The 19,752-nt window shown below is 41.8% G+C and overlaps 1 protein-coding gene across 1 annotated transcript in view; it reads left to right on the top strand.

Moving 5' to 3' along the window:
- Positions 1–19,752, top strand: part of prkcea (protein kinase C, epsilon a) — a 32,251-nt gene that overhangs the window by 1,190 nt on the left and 11,309 nt on the right. The window contains exons 1-2 of the mRNA XM_084342380.1: positions 1–32; positions 16,410–16,473. The exon at positions 1–32 is cut by the window's left edge and continues 1,190 nt beyond it. Of these exons, the coding sequence (XP_084198506.1) occupies positions 1–32; positions 16,410–16,473 (96 nt within the window). The remainder of the gene's footprint in view (positions 33–16,409; positions 16,474–19,752) is intronic.

Here is a 19,752-nt window from a genome sequence, read left to right as displayed (position 1 = left end):
TGCAGAACGGCACCAGACACTACGAGGACTGGGTATGTGTTTGATGTGTGTGACCGTCTCAGTGTGTGTCTACCCACAGTGCATTGGGGCAGAAGTCCCCGGGCCCCTGAAAGCCACAGGTTTGCATGTCATAAAGTTTTTCCAGGTGAAATGAGATGTGATGACAGACCCTGAAACAAACAAACAGCAGCCCCACTGTTGCATTGTTTGCATGGCGTATTGTGGATGTAGTGGTACCGGGCCGTGCAGAGTGGAGCGGGCCTTCAGGTGGTACCTGCCCAACAATATACACAACATTTTGCTGAATGTTATTTTTAATTCATTCGTCCAGGAAAGAGACGAATGCAGCAGTTTGAAAACTCATTTTCCGCAGCGATTTCCCGCTCTTTCTTCTTCTGATAGCGAGTTGCAGTGTCAACACAGGCGCTCATCATCCCACTCTTTTGATTACAGGCAAATATAAATAAAGTTAGATGTTTTACACACCGTTCACAAGACTTATAATGTTTATCTTTTAATAAAAAGTGTCAATCTTCCCGCGGTATCGATATTTTTTAAGTTATTTTTCGTCCACCTCCTCCAGAACTACATTAACTCAGATGCTTTCACACAGAACACAACACTTGTTATGTTTTTCATTAAAATCTAAAGTTTTACGTCCGAATTGTTGCATCAATTTCCCCCCACTGTTCAGAGGAAATGTTATACAATATCGATGTTTATCAAGTTATTGTATCGAAGTTAGAAATTCCAGTATGGCGACGACTCTACCTTCAAATCAGCTGAGGTTTGCAATATTTTCATAGTACGACAACCATCTCAGAAGACACTGAGACATTCAGTGTTTCCCACAGAATAACTGCGTACCTGTGGTGGATGACGGTGGTTTTTGCGGGAGGCAGCGACCCAGAATATCAGTATTTGACCATCGGCAGGTGGCTAAACACAGAGGTCGACTGACCAGTGTTCGTCTCCAGGGAAAGGGTCAGATGATACGTCAGAGAGCGAGGAAGGAAAGTGACTGAACGTAACGTGAATAAAACTTTAAAACCTTGTCCAAGAACGTTTCTGCTACGAGTCTTTTGTTATAAAGACACGCTGCTTCATCGCGGCATCAAACTACGTCGTCGCTCACTTTACCTTTAATCCAAGATATTCTCTTCACATGTCAAACCTTTGACTCTTCACTGGTAATGTCTCTCCTGCCATCATCATCATCATCATCACTATACTCTATACGTGTCTCCAGGTGTTTCCTGGTTGTGCAGATGGATCTAAAGCAGTATATCTTGGAAAAAGTCTCGCCGTTCCTCCTTTAACTTATCTCGCAGAGCGTAATTTAATTCTGCAGCTTTCCCTCCTCGTTCTGTGACACGGGGAGCTGTTCGGACTTGTATTAGATCTGATTTGGGCATCTCAGGTCCGGCCTCCTTCCTCAATTCCTCACATTCCTCCTGCCTTTTTGGACTCGTCGTCCCCGTCGTAGATATATTTAATAAAGCAATCACAGCAAAGCAGAAATTGTGAGACTTCTTGAAGATGCACATACTGAAGCTGGGCAGAGGGAAAACACTGAAGTTCCTTTGAGTTGTTACGGTTTCTCATCATGTAATTTGATTTGCGCCGGGACTATGTTGGCCCGCCACATGTAGATCTGTATGTAAGGGGATAAAGAGCTGCTTGTTTTCGGGTCTGTGAGTTTTTCCTCCAGTTTTAACATGTGATCTCGTTTCACTCGTACGCTTTGTGTCATCTCGCCTCGCTTCAGATGAAAAGGCCGACGAAGGTGATCTCAGCAGAGGCTGGGAGCCGAGGACATGAAACTGAAATAACAGAATGACAACAAGACAACAAAACAAACGTAGACAAAAACAATAAACATTTCCAATTACTGGGATCAGCGATGATGTTTGATGAGACGATCAGAGTCCAGGAGTCGAGATTAACGAGAAACAAAATGTAAAACCATGAAACAAAAACTAAAAAACACAAATTAATGACTTTATTTTATTTTGTTTGTTGCTCTTCAACAGCTGGCCCAACAAAATCCAACTCACTGAAGCTACTAAATGGCTAAAATTATATAATATCAACTGGTCTTTCTCTATTTTTTGAATTACAAATGACATCTCTAAAACATTTTAAATTAATTAAATTTCTTAACAACGATTAATCAATAAATGATCATTTTCCAAAGCATGTTGTCAGTTATTACAGCAGTTTTTAACCTGTCAGGCAGCCATTTTTTTTAATGTTATTCTAATACACAATGAAAAAAAAACTTTTTACTTTATTTTGTTTGATTAAAGATGCAACACGTGAGAATTTTAGATGAAAACATATAAAAAATCTACTTAAATTATCAACTGAATGTGCAGAAAACACCAACACATCCCCGCCAATGCTTCCGAGCTCCCGCTAGCTGCACGGCTAAGCGAGCTAACTTGTAGCTTATATGTGAATTCAACAGGTAGACAACCTTTGATTCAAAACAAACTTAAAAGCAAACAACATAAAAGAAAAAGAAGCAACAAATGACATCAAGACAATGCATTCACCAGCGTATGTTTTTATAGCGTGGGATTGTTTGGACGACTCTTTTAATGCCAGAGGTTTTAATATGGACGCTGCTGCTCTCAGCTGGATTAACGTATGACTGTGATGTAATGTGAAAAGAAAAAAAAGCAGAACGGCAACAAAATGTTCATTGTGGCGAATCTCAAACCGCAATACGGTTAAAAAATGTCATTGAAAAGCTTCGTTAATGATGCGAAACCATAACGGTGTGCATGTTGGGGTGTGAATCGGCGCATGGTTATGTAATCTTATACGTTGTCAGTGCAGCCTCGTCCCTCAGCCGTCCACAGTAAGGTCAGAGCGTATGGATCAGTCTGTTGATTGACCGCATCCCATCGATTGGCGAGGCCGGCCCGTCGATACATCTGCCTCACAGCGACACGGTCCCTCCCCTCTCCGTCCTCCTCCTCCCTTCATTACTCCCATTATTCTCCACTTCTGCCTCCCCGTGTCTCCCTCATCCTCCCCTCTCCTCTCTGAACTTACTTCCCATCATCTTCCTCTTCCTGCCTCGCTTGTTTCCTCCCTCCTGGATGTGAAGTTCAGACTCGACAAGGAAAATGGTGGGAAGTGTAATATAAAAATCACTTTAACTTTTTTATTTGGCAGGGAAACACACTTTCTTTCTGAAAATCCACCACAATCAACTTATTGTTGAGTGTTTTTTTTATCGCCATCCGCCATAAAATCTTTGATCGTCCCGTCCCTGGTCTGTCCGTCTGATCTCAACGTATTGTCGGGTCCTCAGCGCCATAAACTGGTACACTTTCCGCCGCTCAGATGAAAACTGAGCTGTCTTTCTCACTTCCTCCGGCCTTCTGCCGCCTCACTCATCTCATCATCATCTCTCTCTCGTCTCGGCGCTTGTTATTCCCATCCTGTCTGCTTCCTGTTTCTCCCTTTTTTTGTCTTCCACCACCTCGCCGTGATACGTCTCCTGTGGACCCGAGCGCTGTGGGCTGGACACAGGCTGCCGCTCTTGTGCCCGCCGGTGAAATATTAACCAGGCTTTGATGCTTATTAATTGTCCCACGCAGTAATTGAGATGCTCTGCGGAGCCCATCCCCATGGTGACAATGACAGCCCGTCCCCTTGGTGACAGCCTCTCACCCACAGAAACACCAGAGAGAGAGAGATGGGTAGGTGAGAGTTGGGGGAGTAATTTAAATTCAGGGCCTTCAGAGGTAGAGAAAGTTAGGTTTTAATTGTGCTGCATGTCTATAAAGTCCATTTTACTTAATTTAATTCTAGATATTGTGTTTGCAGCTAGATACAACAATGTTTACAGGGTTAAAAGTAAGTTAAAAGTATGTATTTTAACCCCGTATGTTCACTATAATCATTTATTACATGGTAGAGCTGCTTCTTAGACCAACATTGACACAACTTACCTTTTTATTTGTGCACACAGTTACGAGAAACGTGTTAATCCAACTCCAACGCTGCTGTTTAAGCATGTTGTCTGCAAGTTACCTGTTTTTTTTTAGTTTGCATTTACTGAAACATGTTTTTTAAATATAATTTGCCAGGCGTCGCCCTTTATATAGAGGTTGGCCACCACTGTAAACAAAAATGTGTCTGTGCATTCCTGTGGAAACTACGGTATGTCAGAGACTGAGACATGTAAAGGGTGATTATAAAAGCCTATAGGAACTCAACTTTTAAATTAGTAGTTTAGATTAATGTGTTATATTTGATAGTAACAGGTGTTACTGTGAAGCTGTATGTAGGATCCCCGCTAACATATCAGTTTGTTAGCTTGTTAGCTGTGGTATCTGATTTGACTATCAAGATAAAATCAGTTTGTTAGCTTGTTAGCTGTGGCATCTGATGTTGAGTTAGCTAGCAAGATAAAACCAGTATGTTAGACTGTTTGTAAAACAGTTTGTTAGCTTCTTAGCTATTGAATCTGATCATTTGTTTGCTAGCAAGGTAAAATCAATTTGTTGTCCCGTTAGCTACGGTATCTGATGTTGCTAGCAGGATAAAATGAATCTACTCGCTCGTTAGCATCTGAGTTTGTGTTGATATGTGCTAAGGTATGTAGTTATCGTCAACAGTTTATTAGCTTGCTAGCTATTGAATCTGATGTTGTGCTAGCTAGCAAGATAAAACCACTACAGGCTGTTTGTGAAACACTATTAGCTTGTTCGCTATCTGATTTTGTGTTAGTTGACACGATAGAAACAGTATACTAGTGTTTAACTGATTAGATTGAGGGAGGTTAACGGTTAAATAATATCACATGGAGGGAAAAGAGGAGAAGGCTGTGGAGAAGGAGGACGCCAGCTATGGAGGCAGGAGATGAGGTGTAGAAACGAGCTCTGTGTACATGTAAATATATCAGGCTGGTGGTTGAGAGCTGAGCCGAGCGTTGAGAGGCTGCGAGCAGCTTCCAGGACTCAGTCTGAGATGTGACGACCTCACAGTGTTTGCCAGCCTGCCACTGTTTGACACTTGGCATCGACGCACTCACATGCCCGTACTTAGAGTCAGGATTAATGACCGACGAACTATAATTAGAGGACGGTCAGCAAACGGTAAACAAACATAAACACAACAACTGAAACCTTGTAACAGGTACAGGAGTTTACCAACTTGCCACTATCTTAAGTGACTGGGCCTTTGGTTATGACCATGTCACCATCCTTAGGCCAAGACATGACTGATGATCATGGAGGTCACGGCCATATTGTCACGATCCCTTTCTTTCCTCCTCGGTCCTCAGACTCCCTTGCCGGAGCAAGTTACATGGCATCACAGGCTCCTCCCCCTTTGTGGTGACCTGCTGGTTAAGTAGGGCAGACTGGATTTAAGATGTGCTGTTGCCACCATGACAATACGCACACACAAAGACAAAGACAAGCGCGGCGCTCTGCCCACTGATGCCAAATCAGGTCAACCTTTGGTGTGTGAGTGTAACGCTGGAGGGTGTTTTAATGCATGTTCTCAGTGAAAGGGAAGAAATGGGAGGATATCCGAGAGGTCTGGGACGAGCAGGTGAAATCCACACCGCTCGTCCTCGTTCTCCGCCTGTGATCCCACAAGACTGTTTGTTATTGTCAAAAAGAAAAGATACTTCTTTATTTATACACATTTTATTTCCACCACGGACAGAGTAGCAAGTACGACATCTTCACAAAACGTAAAAATGTCAAATAAGTATTGCCGACTGTTGTTTTTGCCAGCTACGATGTCGTCAGTTGAGCCTGAGTACTTTTGTTTTTGGGGCTAACGACATATTTATTTATTACAGTCCGAGTCAGGTGTAGTTAAAGATTATGTCGAGACAGAAAACACTACTTTGTTTTGTTTTGACGCTTGAAAAGATTATTAAACAATCTAATCGCATCATTTCATTGTCAGACAGGAAGTGTGGAGGCTAGCTCGGGGTTGGCGAACGGCCCCACTCTCAAAAACTTCCATTAAATGTAAAGCTACAGCCAGCAGCAGGTTAGCCTAGCTTAGCAAATATTTGTTTTGACCATACAAAAACCAAAATGTACAGAAAAATCAACAAAAAAACAAAAAACAACTCATTAATAAACGCCGACTTATGTGCTGGACTCGCATGTTAATTAGGAGCTTTAGCGGTGCTGGTCGGTAGCTAGCTATTTCCACCTGTTTTCCAGTGTTTGGGCTAAGCTACGCTAACCAGCTGTTTAACATATAGATATAATAGCAGTATTAAGCCTCTCATCTAATTAAAAAATGCCAATAAGCGCATTATCCAAAGTGTTGAACTGCTTTGAAAGTTACAAGGAGCAGCTCGTTTGTCTTTGTAACAGTATTATTCAGTGTTTGTGAGTCAGATATCAAACTGTTAGCTACACAGAGCTGCAACGATGAGTATAAATCAATTGGTCGATGAAAGCAAATTAAAAATTTAACAAATGTTTTTGTTTAGTTTTTGTAAGAAGGGACAGTGCAAATTAATAAAAGACATAGAAATACATGAGTAAAAATGCCAGAATTACTCAAAAGGCTATTTTTTTTGGTAATCGATTAATCGTTTCAGTCATTATTCAGTTAAAAATGGCAAATTTTTTATTCTTCCAGCTTCTTTTGACATTTTGTAAACTAAAAAACAATCGATGAATCACAGAAATAACCAGCAGATTAATCAACAACCAAAATAATTGCCAGTTGCAGCCCTGTCGGATATGATTAACAAGAGTTTGTCATTATTATAACGATTAAATATCTACAGTACGTCGCTGCTTTCAGTAAATATGACACATAAGTGTATTTTATTTTGCTGAGAACAAAGAAGGGGTTTATTTTATTGCAAAGTTGAGAAATATGGTTGAAAAAAGACCAAAGAGCCACTAAAAGTATCATTATATTTGAAAACTGAGAAATGTAGAGTAACATCATAGTAATGTAACTAATGTAATATAGTAACTGTGAGCTACAACAGTCTTTTTATAGACTTGTTGTAGATAAAAATCACAATATAAACGCTGAGCCTGAGGACAGAGCTCCCCTCCTGCGGCTCGGGTCTCTGTGAAGTGTGCTTTCATTTAGACGGATCCAACAGTGACGAGCGTCTGATGTACAGAGGCCGCTTCATTAGGCCGTCTGCCAGTCCATCTGGATATCTCACGCCGCTCGCCTCGACTGTTCGTGAGCTCTAAGATGACTGAACAGACGAGGACGATCCGATCGGGAGGAATGTCCAATCTTCAAAATCTAATTCTCCTCCTGTCTGGTTGATTCTACTGGACCGCTGGACCCGTTGTTCGTTTGCACAGAGTGGGCCGGGCTTCGTTGAATCTCCCCTCCTCCCTCCACCACCACCACACGGCTCAGCTCTTCTTACATTATTAGCCGTCTGTGATGTTACATTAAAGATGCATGACTCTCATGCTGTCTCACTCAGCATGGGCCTCCTGTGTGTGTGTGTGTGTGTGTGTGTGTGTGTGTGTGTGTGTGTGTGTGTGTGTGTGTGTGTGTGGAGTCGCTGAGTGATAAAAGGAAGGACAAACACACACAAACACACACAACACACACATGTTATTGTGTTGGACGCGGTCGAGCTCTCTCAAAGCCGAAAAAAATGTGTTATTTGACAGATGGATGTGGGAGGCTGTCACTGAGACTAAACGCTCCTGAGAGAGGCCGTCTGGTTGGACGGAGATAGCGAGCTACGACGGACGGGCGAGTGGGAGAGGGGTTAGCTCCACAGTATTGATGCGACGCAAGCTTCGAGTGCCCTGTCTGCTTTGGTTGAGTGCTGATGCATATGGCGGCGTGTGTGTGTGTGTGTGTGTGTGTGTGTGCGGTGTGTTGTAGAGAGAGTTAAGCGCGCATGTGTGTTTAACCTTCCAGTTACAAGCACTTCCTGTATCTGTGCGTGTGCGTGAGGAGGGTTTGTGAAGTTATCCGTCTCTCTGGCTGTATCGGTGTCCTAATTGGACTAACGAGATTAATGAGGCGAACTAGATTCTGCAGCTCGTCTCTCTCCTCCCATCTTCTGTTTGTCGGGCGGAGAAAACCTCAGTGCGTGCGTGTGTGTGTGTGTGTGTGTGTGTGTGTGTGTGTGTGTGTGTGAACTCAGGTTAACTCCAAGTCACGTTACGATCCATTTAGTTTAACAGAAGGAGGTGATGTGGATACAGTCTTCACTCCGGTGGTGGATGTGATTTTATTAGCGCTGAAACAAATGACTCCATTAGCCGACTGAAAGAGAAATAATTACTAATTAATGGTGGAAATCATCGTAAGTTGCAGCTCTGATGTGTTTTAATGATTTTGTAAATGTTTATTCATGAAATAACAAAATAGAAATGTCAGTTAAGTACAGATACAGACTCTGAAATGTACTCAGAGTGTGATATATATGATATAAGATGTTTTAATTCTGGTACTTTACTACAACAGCTTGACTTCATCCTGGTGCAGGTTATTGTTTGGCAAGTTCAAATTAATTTACTTAAGTTAAAGGGGCTCTGTGAAACTTTGAGGCACTCGAGAAAGTCAGTAGTCACATCTTTTGGCCTGTCGCAGATAATCCAACCCTTCACAAAGGGATCCACAGTCCAGCAGCATCAAAAAACAAATTGTTTATAGCTTGTATAGAAACCGAAAGAGACGGAGGGGAAGGTCTCGTTCTTCATGTCTGCTCACATATGGCCCAAAAAAACAGGGGTTAATACATTTCTTAAGTACCAGTCAGCTGATCGTCTTCATGCACACAGGATAAGTACCTTTAAGCTAACTGTGTCCTCTTTGAAGAGTTTGTTTTTCTTCTTTGGACGTGCACGAGTAGGCACGGGAGGAAAAAAATGGATCAGGGTTTATTGGTTTCGATGGTTGAATCAGGTCGGGTACGGCCGGTTTATCAAAGCTTTTGTCACTGAAGACCACTGAAGAGCCTGCTGTGGCTGAAAGTGAGAGTTTGTGGGCGGAAAACATAAAACAATGAGGGCAAAGCTAGTCAGCTAGTCATTTAATCCATTGTTGGTATTGCTCAGACATGACATGACTATTAAACACTGCACGATGAAACTGATCAATGAGTGGCCATCTCTGGCAGCACGCCGCCTTATACATTGGCATATTTTTATTTATAAAGCCATCTTGGGTCTTCTCCCCCAATATTTATGTAATTATGTCTCTAAATCTCAAAGCAATTACCGCTTGCGTTCTAACGAGTTTTATGTATTAAATGTGCCCAAAGTTAACTCTGAATTTGGTAAGCACTGCTTTAAGTACGCTGCACCTGCTGCTTGGAACGCACTGCAGAGAACACTAAAGTTAAAGGGGCTCATCAACCTTGGGTCTTTGAAAACTCGTGTGAGAGAAATTGGAGCAGCTTCATACCGCACTTGTTCTTGTTTTAATGTGAATCTGGAGCTTTAGTCCTGTTGCTTCTATTTGTAATGTATTTTATCTCTGTTGCTGTGTGATTTTTGTGTGTCTTGTAATTGTTGCAACTTTTCTATGCTGCTGTCTTGGCCAGGCTTCCCTTGAAAAAGAGACCATTGTGTCTCAACGGGACCGACCTGGTTAAATAAAGGCAAATAAAATAATAAAAAAAATCAATGCACCTGAAGTCGGGCCCGGTACAACCCCCGGGCGACCTGAGGGATGTCTTTTCAAAACATAACAGGTGTATTAGTGTCTGTTTTATCCTGAATTACCTGCTGAAGGGTGGGGCTGATGACAGACAGGTGAGACAGGTGAGCTCAGAGTCACAGTAAAAGACCGTGGAGCTTCTTCACGGCGGACGTGTTGACGTGTCTGAGCAGGAGCAGCGCAGGTGTAACTCGTTAACATTAACGACGGCTGTGTTTTATGTGAGAGTGAAGCCAGATCGTACGACACTGAAGTCCTGGAGCAGCACGACTGAAGGAAGCACGTTATGTAACTATTACTGATGTTAGTTACAGCTGTCGTTGTTATATACACCTTTCTTCTTGTATAAACACAGGTGTTAATCCCCGTTCTGAAGTCTGGCTCGCTGCGAAAGCTAAATGGAACGAGACCATCACTCGCGTTAACAGTCGCACCTTTTATCACCCTGACGAGTCACATCTAAACAGTATGCACACCTCCAACCATTTATTTCCTTTAAAATCAATTAAACATGTGAGTAGAGGTCTTTGCTGGTGAAGGTGTCAATTCGTAAGTCGTTTTTTAGATAAATTATTGGCACTAGAGCAATAAAATCAGTGAGTTTTACTCTCAAAACACCTGTAATAGTGCAGAAGTCCACTCAGTTTGCATTCAGTTACTTTGTCTATGTAGAAATACGTACAAATGGTGCGTTTGGAAGGTGAGCGTGCAGTTTTTAGGACAGGTTTGTATGAGTGTTGCTCAGCTTTACATTTTGCTGCAATAAGAAATAATCGAATTGAAAATAAAACAGACACTGACAAAGTTTTCCTCTCAGGACATACAGGAACTTACAGTGGGAAAGAAGTAATTACATGTTAACCAGTGTTGTAAAAAGTACTCAGAAGCAGCGATGGGTTGTAACTAAGTACATTTCCTCAAGTACAATACTTAAGTACATTTTCTGCTGCTTTATTCTTCCACTCCTCGACAGTTTGGAGGCAAATAATGTACTTTTTACTCACATACATTTATTTGAAAAATGTAGTTACTACTACAGATGTTATTGTGTAGACCCAGAATATACAGTATCTACATACAGTACATGTAAAAACGTTTGTATTACTTGTATTTTTTTGATACTTAAGTATAGTTACTGTCTTATTCTTATGGGTGACTTTCACTTTGACCAAGGAAAAGTAATTTTTTAACACAATATCTTTACTTTTACTCAAGTATGACTTTTGGGTACTGCAACACTGCTTAAAAGTATCAAAAGTACAAGTAAAAGTACATTATGCATATATTTACGTGTATTTATACTCTGTATATGGGTATCAGCTTGGCCAATTTGTGGATCCAATACTCAGCATTTATCTGATTATCAGAAATCTGTTTCTTGTTTTTCTTTTAAACCTGGTTACCAAAAAAATAAATGCACTACTACTCAAAAAATGTAAATGTAGTGGAGTAACAAGTACAGTATTTGCCTCCAGAATGTGGAGTGGAAGTAAATAATACAAGAAAATGAAAATACTCAAGTAAAGTACCTCAAACCTCCATCTACTGATAGTTTCTTGATATTCAGCACATCCAGAAATGCAATAATATACGCTATCGTGACCTAAGTGTCTACAGGAAGAGACATTTTCTTCCGACTCTGAACAAAAATTTGAAAGCATTGGTTTGCAGTTAACAGCTTCAGTAGCGGGGACACAAACCTGTGATCATTACCTGTCTAACCTGCCTAAAAATGCACCGTGTGATGGGTTTTTTACTATCAAACGATGGTGTTAATGCAGCTGAAGAGATTCTTCACCCTGCCTGCCAAGAATCACAGAAATCCTGTGTTCATTAGAGATTTTCTGGCATGATATTTAACACTGGCACAAGCTAATTCCTCTTCAGAAACCCTGTGTAGTAGTAAATTCTGATTGATTTGGATGAGAGAAAAAAAAAACGAGCTCACAGCCCAAGTGGCCGCTGACTGGTAACGAGAGAACAGAGCAGAGTTTTTTTTTTTTTGTTTGGCCGGCGTGCCACCTCAGGACCCGAGCCGCTAAATCAATGCTGCTGCTGTCCATTCGCTCCGCTCTGTTCCAAATCGCTCTGAGTCCATCTTTTCGGGGCTGAAATCCTCGCCGAGATGCGCCCGTTATGCAAGAGGTTACGTTTGGGGATTAGCACATCATTTTTCAAGGGTAGACATCAAGAATCCGATGGCGTTTATAGGCCACAAATCCCATGCAGTTGTTACGTGTTATACATGCAACAAAAGGATGATACGCCCAGATGTACTAGCCGACATTTCTCTGTGTTTTCAGCTTCAGATAGTCTTTGACGTCAGGGAAACATTGTGTTTTATTACATCACTGAAGTTATTTGACAGCTAAAGAAGTTCGGCTACCCAAACTTAAATCTTACTGGAGCTATCGAATATTAAATCATCCATCATCTAAGCCTTTTTCACCCTCATGTGTGCATAAATCAGAGGACAGGAACTTCTTTTTAAAAGACAAGAATGTGAAATTATTGGTCGGTATCTCCTGTTTCCACCACGGACGTATCAAGAAACCTGGATACAGTCTTGGGAGATGGCGCCCCGTTGTGCGGCCCATGGAGCGTGCGAACTAGAGATTTCCGCCAACCGAGCCGGCTAACTTCCGGTTTAGCTCCCCGCTCACTCGAATAGAGATGAAATGATTTCATCTTGCAGCTCTTCTAGACTTCTTCTTGAAAAAACAGGACATGGAAGAAGTAACATTAAAGCACTGAGCAGCAAGAAACCCTCACACGTGACACCAACAACTCCCACAGTAGCTTACAGCAGCTCTTGTTACGATGTTACCGTGGTACAGCGCTCAGTACTCAATGACTGTCAACCCTTGTCAACGTTTGAATTAAATTCTTAGGTTGCCGACTTTAGGCTTTCATCCAGTGCGCCACATAGGAAAAGAGGACAGGCAGCGTTTTATCATAAATGTCAGGAAATACACTATATTTGATCAGATATTCAGCGTTTTTCACGATTATCGTTTTGGTGTTTTTCCTTTCAGACTGTAACTAATTTAAAAATGTGCTCTGATGCATTATCCTCTGATATGGTGTCTATAACTAAATGTATCATGCAGCGGAGAGGAAGTATAAAGTAGCAGAAAATGGGTTTCATTTTTTACTGCAAACGAATTTCGCTCCCAAATATCGATTCGAGTGCAGAAAAACGGGGGAAAGAAAAGATGGATGCAACCACAGAGGAGGGATCCCTCTGCCAGGATGGACCAGAACAACAAAATACACACATATATATAAAAAATATATGTTTAGCTCAGGCAGTGATATTTCTAAGAGGCCTTCAGTATAACAAATGTCCAATCAAACGCCTGCAAAACATCTTTCCTTCTTCTAAACTCTGCATTTGTTCTTCTAATTGTGCATCCACACTATCCAGCAGGTCATGTTGGTGCTCATGGCTGTGACTGTGTGCCTTCGCTCTGCATGCGGGGCGTCCGATTGTTTCACGCTCGTTTCCGTGCGATCTTTTGCGTCTCGTGTTCGCCGATGCACGGACACGTATATGTGTGTGCGTCGCTGCCTGTGTGTGCGAGTCTGACTGTTGCATAAGAGGATCGGCTGCCGTCCCAGAGCTTAACTAAGGATTTAAACCTCTCTTTCTCACTCTCTCTCTCTCTCTCTCTCTCGCTTCCTGTGTCGTCTCTCTCTCTGTTGCACTCGCTGTAATCTCTCTAACTGCATGTATATTGTCGGGGGGGGGATGATGTCATTATTTGTTGAATAAGTCTGTGCGTTTGCAGATGGTATGTTTGCTTATCTAGTGATGTTTGAGCAGGCAAATGTTCCCTCTGTTCTCCGAGTCGTGTGAAGTTCCCAGAATGAATTAGCCTCCATTTTGATGACACGCAGAACTCATCGTGACTTCAAGCTTTTTTTTTGTGTGTGTGTGCGCTAATAAACGTATTTCAATTTAAAGCGTAATGATTAAAACGAAGAAAACACGACGATCGAACGAGCTGCGGTTTTCGATAAAGTCGCTCTGGCGGAGGATTAACGGATTATAACACAGGTAGCGGATGTGTCATAGTGACATCACTCCTTCAGTCTGTGTTTTGGCATCTCTGAACATCCCTGCGAGTCTAACAAAAGATATCGATTTTTACCAGTTTACAGTCTGTTGACACACAGAGGACTCGGCTCACTGGCGATCTAAAAATAAGAGCTTTGGATGAAACTTCATCCAACATGCAGCGCTGCAGATCTGTTGGCTGCAAACTCAACACAAGCAGCACGAGAACATTTTGTCAAGGAAGGAAGGAAGGAAGGATTAAAGCCCTTCATGTATTATGTTTTTTATATTTAGATAGAGCTGGAGCAATAAATCGATAGCTGTCAACTATTGAAGCGGCATTACGTAACTTTTTTTAACCTTAATATAACAGCTTCAAAATCATTTTGATGGTACAGTGAGAGGGGAGGATCACAGCGTTACACATGTTTACTTCAACATACAAGTTGTCAACACATCACATTGTTATGACGTAATGAGTTTTGTTTGTAGTCAGCACCTTCATTACCTCTGACAAATAGTTACGGACCTGGGATTTGTGTTTACGACAGTGGTGTTGTACTCCAATTTCTACATAATGTTGCTTTAAATTAACAGCCAAATATTTTATAATCTGTGATTTATTGGTTTGAATCCTTTTTTTAAGTAAAAAAATGTGAAAATTCTCAGATTTCAGCTTCTTTCCTCCTTCGGCCCAAAAGTTTGCACAGATATTTGTATATTCTGCCTGCAGAAACACACGTTTGACCGATGAAATCCTTTGTTTCAGCTCAAAATGGGAGAAAACTTTATCAAATTGAAGTCACAACATCCAATACTGTAGAAAAAAACCCCTCAACAACCAAGTCAAGGAAAATATATTGGCTTGAGATGGAAACATATCACCAGAGTAACCTGTAACTGTTGCAAACTGTAGCTGCAGGCTTGGAGTGGGGGAGTGTTGGAGAATAGGATGGGGCTAACTGGTAGCATGCTAACTTCAGTAGATATTTCTGCAACACAATACATAGACGCTATAACGTCAGTACTGTTACATATTGCAACTTCAGGCTTCTTCAGCTCTACCTAACTGGAGGGGAGTTTGCGGGCATTTAAACATCTTCAAGACACTGAAACAAGTCCAGTTGCCTACGAAACAGCACTTAGAAAGGAATTACCATGACGTTCATCAACATATTGCACCTTTAAAGTTTCCACAAACACGGGGGAAGGGGATGAAATCGGATCACGGCACCAAAACAAGACATTTAATAAACCAAACAACTAATCGATTAATCACGAAAATGATCAACAGATTCATCTACAATGAAAATAATGTTCAATTTCCCTTTCCTCTTAGCGGTGTTATGTAACACTGAACCTTTTTTATTGCTGCTCTGGTTTATAGTAACACAATATTAACTATGATGACATGCAGAAAGTTAATGATACACCTTATTAATCTCTGTATGGAAATGATCTTCTCTCGCACGCACTGAGTGGTCAGTGTTATCTCTGCTGCAGCAGGAAGGAACTCGCTGCGGCTGCATCAGACTTATATTGATATGACTCAGGCACAAAGATTAACAAAGAAGGTAATGTTTTAAAGTTTTAGTCACTTTAAGTTTCAGTCTTTTGAGCGAAGGTGACCAAACAAAACGCAGGAAATTGTGGATTTATTTTTCTGGGTTTGAAAAGGGATAATGTAAGTAGACAAAAATATAAAGCAACAGTTGAGTCGTTTTTAGACATTTTAATACAGAATTCCTGCATATTATATTTTTATAAGATAAATATAACAAGACAACCCAGTATAACTTTTTCTTTTCTTGGCTTGGATACTGCAGAAAATGAGTATTAAAACTGTTTTAGATATTAAGAATCTGTATGTTTGGATATTTTTGACAACACTAGTCTGTAATACTTCAGAAAGAGTTGTGAGTGTTCGTACACGGCAGAGAAAAATGTTCCCAGGTCAAAGTTACGCCATCAAATGTGTCTAAAGAGAGTCGACAAAAAAAAAAAGCAGCCAATCTAAATTTGAGAAGCTGGAAACAAAATGTTTTGGCTTTTGTCCTCGAAAAATCACTCAAACGATTAAAGGATTATCAAAATAGTTGCAGATTAATTTCTGTCCAACTAAGCACCATTACAGTTTTACTCTGCGGCACCACTTTCTTATGAATCTACACGATGTCGCGATGATTGTGTTCATGGGGTGAAATAGGCTTTTTGTTTCTGCTCCAGAAAGGCAGCGAGAGGAGGACAAAAAAAAAAAAATGCTGCTGCAACTTTGACTTTGACAAAAGCTAGAGACGACGGCGGATAAAAAAGCAATACGTTGTGTTAATCCGACGGCATCGACATGTTATATTTCTTGAGAGGTCTGCCAGCTCCACCTACCTAATTTACACATTGTGATCGCATCGCAAGAGCAACAGAAACGCTGACAGTAAAATAAATGTTTATCCAGATAACAGATACGGACTGTGCGTTAATACCAGGAGGAAATGGGGTCTGAAGCGATGGCGTCGAGCACAGAAATGAAAATAGTGATGAAGATGGTGATGCTGATAATGATGAGTGTAATGGTGGTGGAGATAATGACCTCCCTCCATGTGCACTGGTGTGTTTGTTTGTGCTGGAGGACTGCCCCCCCGCTGCACCCACTGTTCAGCTGATTCACTGTTTGTCTCCGTCTTTGTCTCTGCAGATTGACTTGGAGCCGGAGGGGAAGGTGTACGTGGTCATCGATCTGTCCGGATCGTCCACTGAAGGTAAAGCCACAAACCACGATGCGCTGTTTCACCAGTGAAAGGGACAGAAATCACACATGTACACACACACACAGGCAAGTGTGGCATGGTGGTGTGAAGCGGAAAGTACAGCGATGCCCCATGCAAAGCCGACGTTAATGAGTCTGGAAAGGTGGAACTATTTTAAGATAATAAGCCGCGTGGGACGTCCCTCTATCGGCACAACAGCTGCTAATATCATGAATGCATCACACTTAAAGCTGCAGGAGGCAATTTGAACGTACACAACTCAAAAGTCGGTCGCCCTGTGAACGCCTCGCACCTCGTAGGGTCGGTTCTCCAAGAATCTGGTTCCTCTCGCCATGATTAATTCATCGCGATCTCGATTCATACATCTATACGATCTCATCTCTCTCCTCTTTCCCCATGCGTTCAGGTCAGGTCTCTCTCGTTCCCCCTCCCGCTTTCTCACTCAAGAACAATCATGTCGTCACGTTTATCGATCATTAAATGCAAACTCCCTAAACAGATAGGGCAGTGTAATGCAAAACACGCTGTTAATTCAACATTCAAGCGTACGACTCAGTCGTCTCTCTCGTTTCTCTTCCTCGCTCACGGCGCTGGGATGAGGCGCTCGTGCTGTGAGAGCGCTGAACGTGGGTTTTCATTGAAAGTAGCTCGGTACCGAACTTTAACGCTAAGTTAACAGATCGTTGACTGAGTTCACAACAAGCTTACCTAGCAATTGGGTGACAAAAGTCCCAGCTGCATGAAGCCGGCGGGCCTTAACTTCAAAACACGGCACAACCATCGAGCTTGAAAAGGGGCGAAAACTAGCGTGTCCACCCTGTTGTTTCCATCGCAGCCGACCGGAGCTGGATGCAGATTCACATGAGAGACAAGAGCCAGATGTTAACGAGCACCAGTGGGTTTTTTGTCCGGTGTGAAGGAGGCTCAGACCTTGTTTCCGCAGCCCCCACGTGGCCAAAACAACAGTTATTTGGTGCATCCCCGGTCGTTCATGCCTGTTTTTACTGCATCGAGCCTGGAGGCCGGAGGGCGAGATGGAGAGATTACTGAGGAAACACACATTTTTAAGGTCTTCCTGTTTTCGCAGAACGTTACTTCACATTATTAAAGGACGTTTCCTTCCTCCCTCTTCTTCTTCTTCTTCTTCCCTATTTCCTTCCTCCTCTATGTGTTTGTATTGATTAAACAAGGAAACATCTCACACACACACACACAAACACACACACAGACACACACTCGCTCACATGCTGCCTGATAGGAGTGATTTTCACCTGCACCTGTGTAACTTCACACCTGGTTATAAATAGAAACAGTTCTCTGCCTTCCAGTGAAAGTGTGCATGTATATATATATATATGTGTGTGTGTGTGTGTGTGCGTGTGTGTGTGTACCCCAGCAGTATAACACAGAGGATAGTTTCTCTGTGAAGAGACGGATAAAGAGAGCAGCAGAGAGTGAAGAGAGAGGGAGTAGATTCTTAAAATAGTAGGTGAGATTGAGCCACGGATTACACACACACACACACACACACACACGCACACACACACACACACACACACACACACACACACTTATACACACACATATGCAGACTCAGGCGTCCGTGTCTTGCCCTCCTCATCGATGATTGGACACTCCGTTGTGACCTCACGACCCACTCCCCGCCCACTCCTGAACTTCCTCCCAGAGTTCAGCTGGCTTGAGAGCTCGTCACGTTAATGTATGCTGATAAAAACAAATGGTGTGTGCGTGTTTGTGTTCGCGTGTGCGTGTGCGTGTGTGTGCGCGCTGATACGAGGGATGGAGAGATGGAGGGTGCGAACTAGAGGAAGAGGTGGTATTTTTAGCAGATTTATTTTTTTTCCCCTGGTGCAATCTGTTCTCTGCAGCTTCGCAGGCTGAGAGGACTTGTTCTTCTTCCTTTTTTTACTCCTTTTTTTTCTCCTCGTCTTCGTCCTTATTGCATCTGTTTGGTCTCAGGAAGCAAATAACAATAATCTGACCTAATCTGACCATCTGCAGTCTCCCTCTGCTTCTGGATTCCCTGATCTCTCTTTCTTTATCCCTTCCTGTTCCTTTAGATATTCATTTATTATTTTTTGTTTTAAGTGATTGAGGCCAGAGGAAAAATGAATGTCATCTACTTGGAAATAAAACAATTTGTTTGAAACGTGTTGCTCGCATCGAATTCAGAACAAGCATATATTTATGAATATCAGTGTAGGCGATGAAGTAAACCATTAAATATTTTTAAAGATAATCTTATTTTTCAATACAGTACCTTCTTTTTTTGGGGGCGAAAGCTAAACAAACTGTTTTTGTTTTCATGACTGAATAAAGTAAATAAACAAACTGACCCTGAAGGACAACTTCATACTGTTTTACCCTGTTTATATGTGGCGGACCCTGCCACCTTTCTAGCTTTAAACAGTCTTCCGGGACCTTGTTTTCCTCCTGAGAACAGCTTGTTTATTCAACTATGGAAGAATATAAGATTTCTGAGTTGCATTATTACCTCATTAACACTGTAATTCATATTATTACCACTGAAGTGGAACCACCAGAAGGTTCTGGAGAAAGATAATAAGGTAATAACAAATCGTGAAAATGTATCTGCAGTCTTCTTCAACATTTTAATGCGGCTTCAGTCGCCACTTCAGCTTCGTTCAGGGGTTTACCTCCAGCTATGACTAAGCTTCAACTTCAGCGCTTCAAAAGCTCTAAAGACACGTCGCACATTTCCGCTGCAGTTTTTCTGTTAGAGTGTGCACTCGTCAGTCGCCTCCTGAAATGAACCCTCTGCTCGTTGTATTTTTATTCAGTCTCATGGAGTATTGTTCAAGTGTATCTACGCTCATATTCAGCATTTCAGGGCTTCGGTCTCAGCTACAAGCTCCATTACTTAAAAAGCATCATCTGCAGCTCTTTTTAAAAAGCTCCACAGAATAAAAATGACATTTCAACATGTTTCAACAACGTGTTTTAGAACAAAAGTGTGGACACTTCAATTTCAGCTTTATTTAGTCTTCAAAGATTATTCCACAAATGAGCCGACGATCTTATTCAACATTCGGGGAGCTGTTTCAACCGTCACTTCAGCTTCCATCGGTGCTTCAACTTCATAGGGTGTTACACAAATGTATTGACAGTCTCGTTCAACATTTCAGGAACCACTTCAACTTCTCTTGGCTTCAGCTACAGCTTAATTGTGTTTAAATGCATCAACTTCAGCTATTGTCACCATTTCAAAAGCTCCAGAGAATCAAAATG

Source organism: Pagrus pagrus, assembly GCF_965226575.1.
Source record: "Pagrus pagrus genome assembly, chromosome: 21".
NCBI lineage: Eukaryota > Metazoa > Chordata > Actinopteri > Spariformes > Sparidae > Pagrus > Pagrus pagrus.
This window is presented reverse-complemented; position numbering and strand designations above follow the sequence as displayed.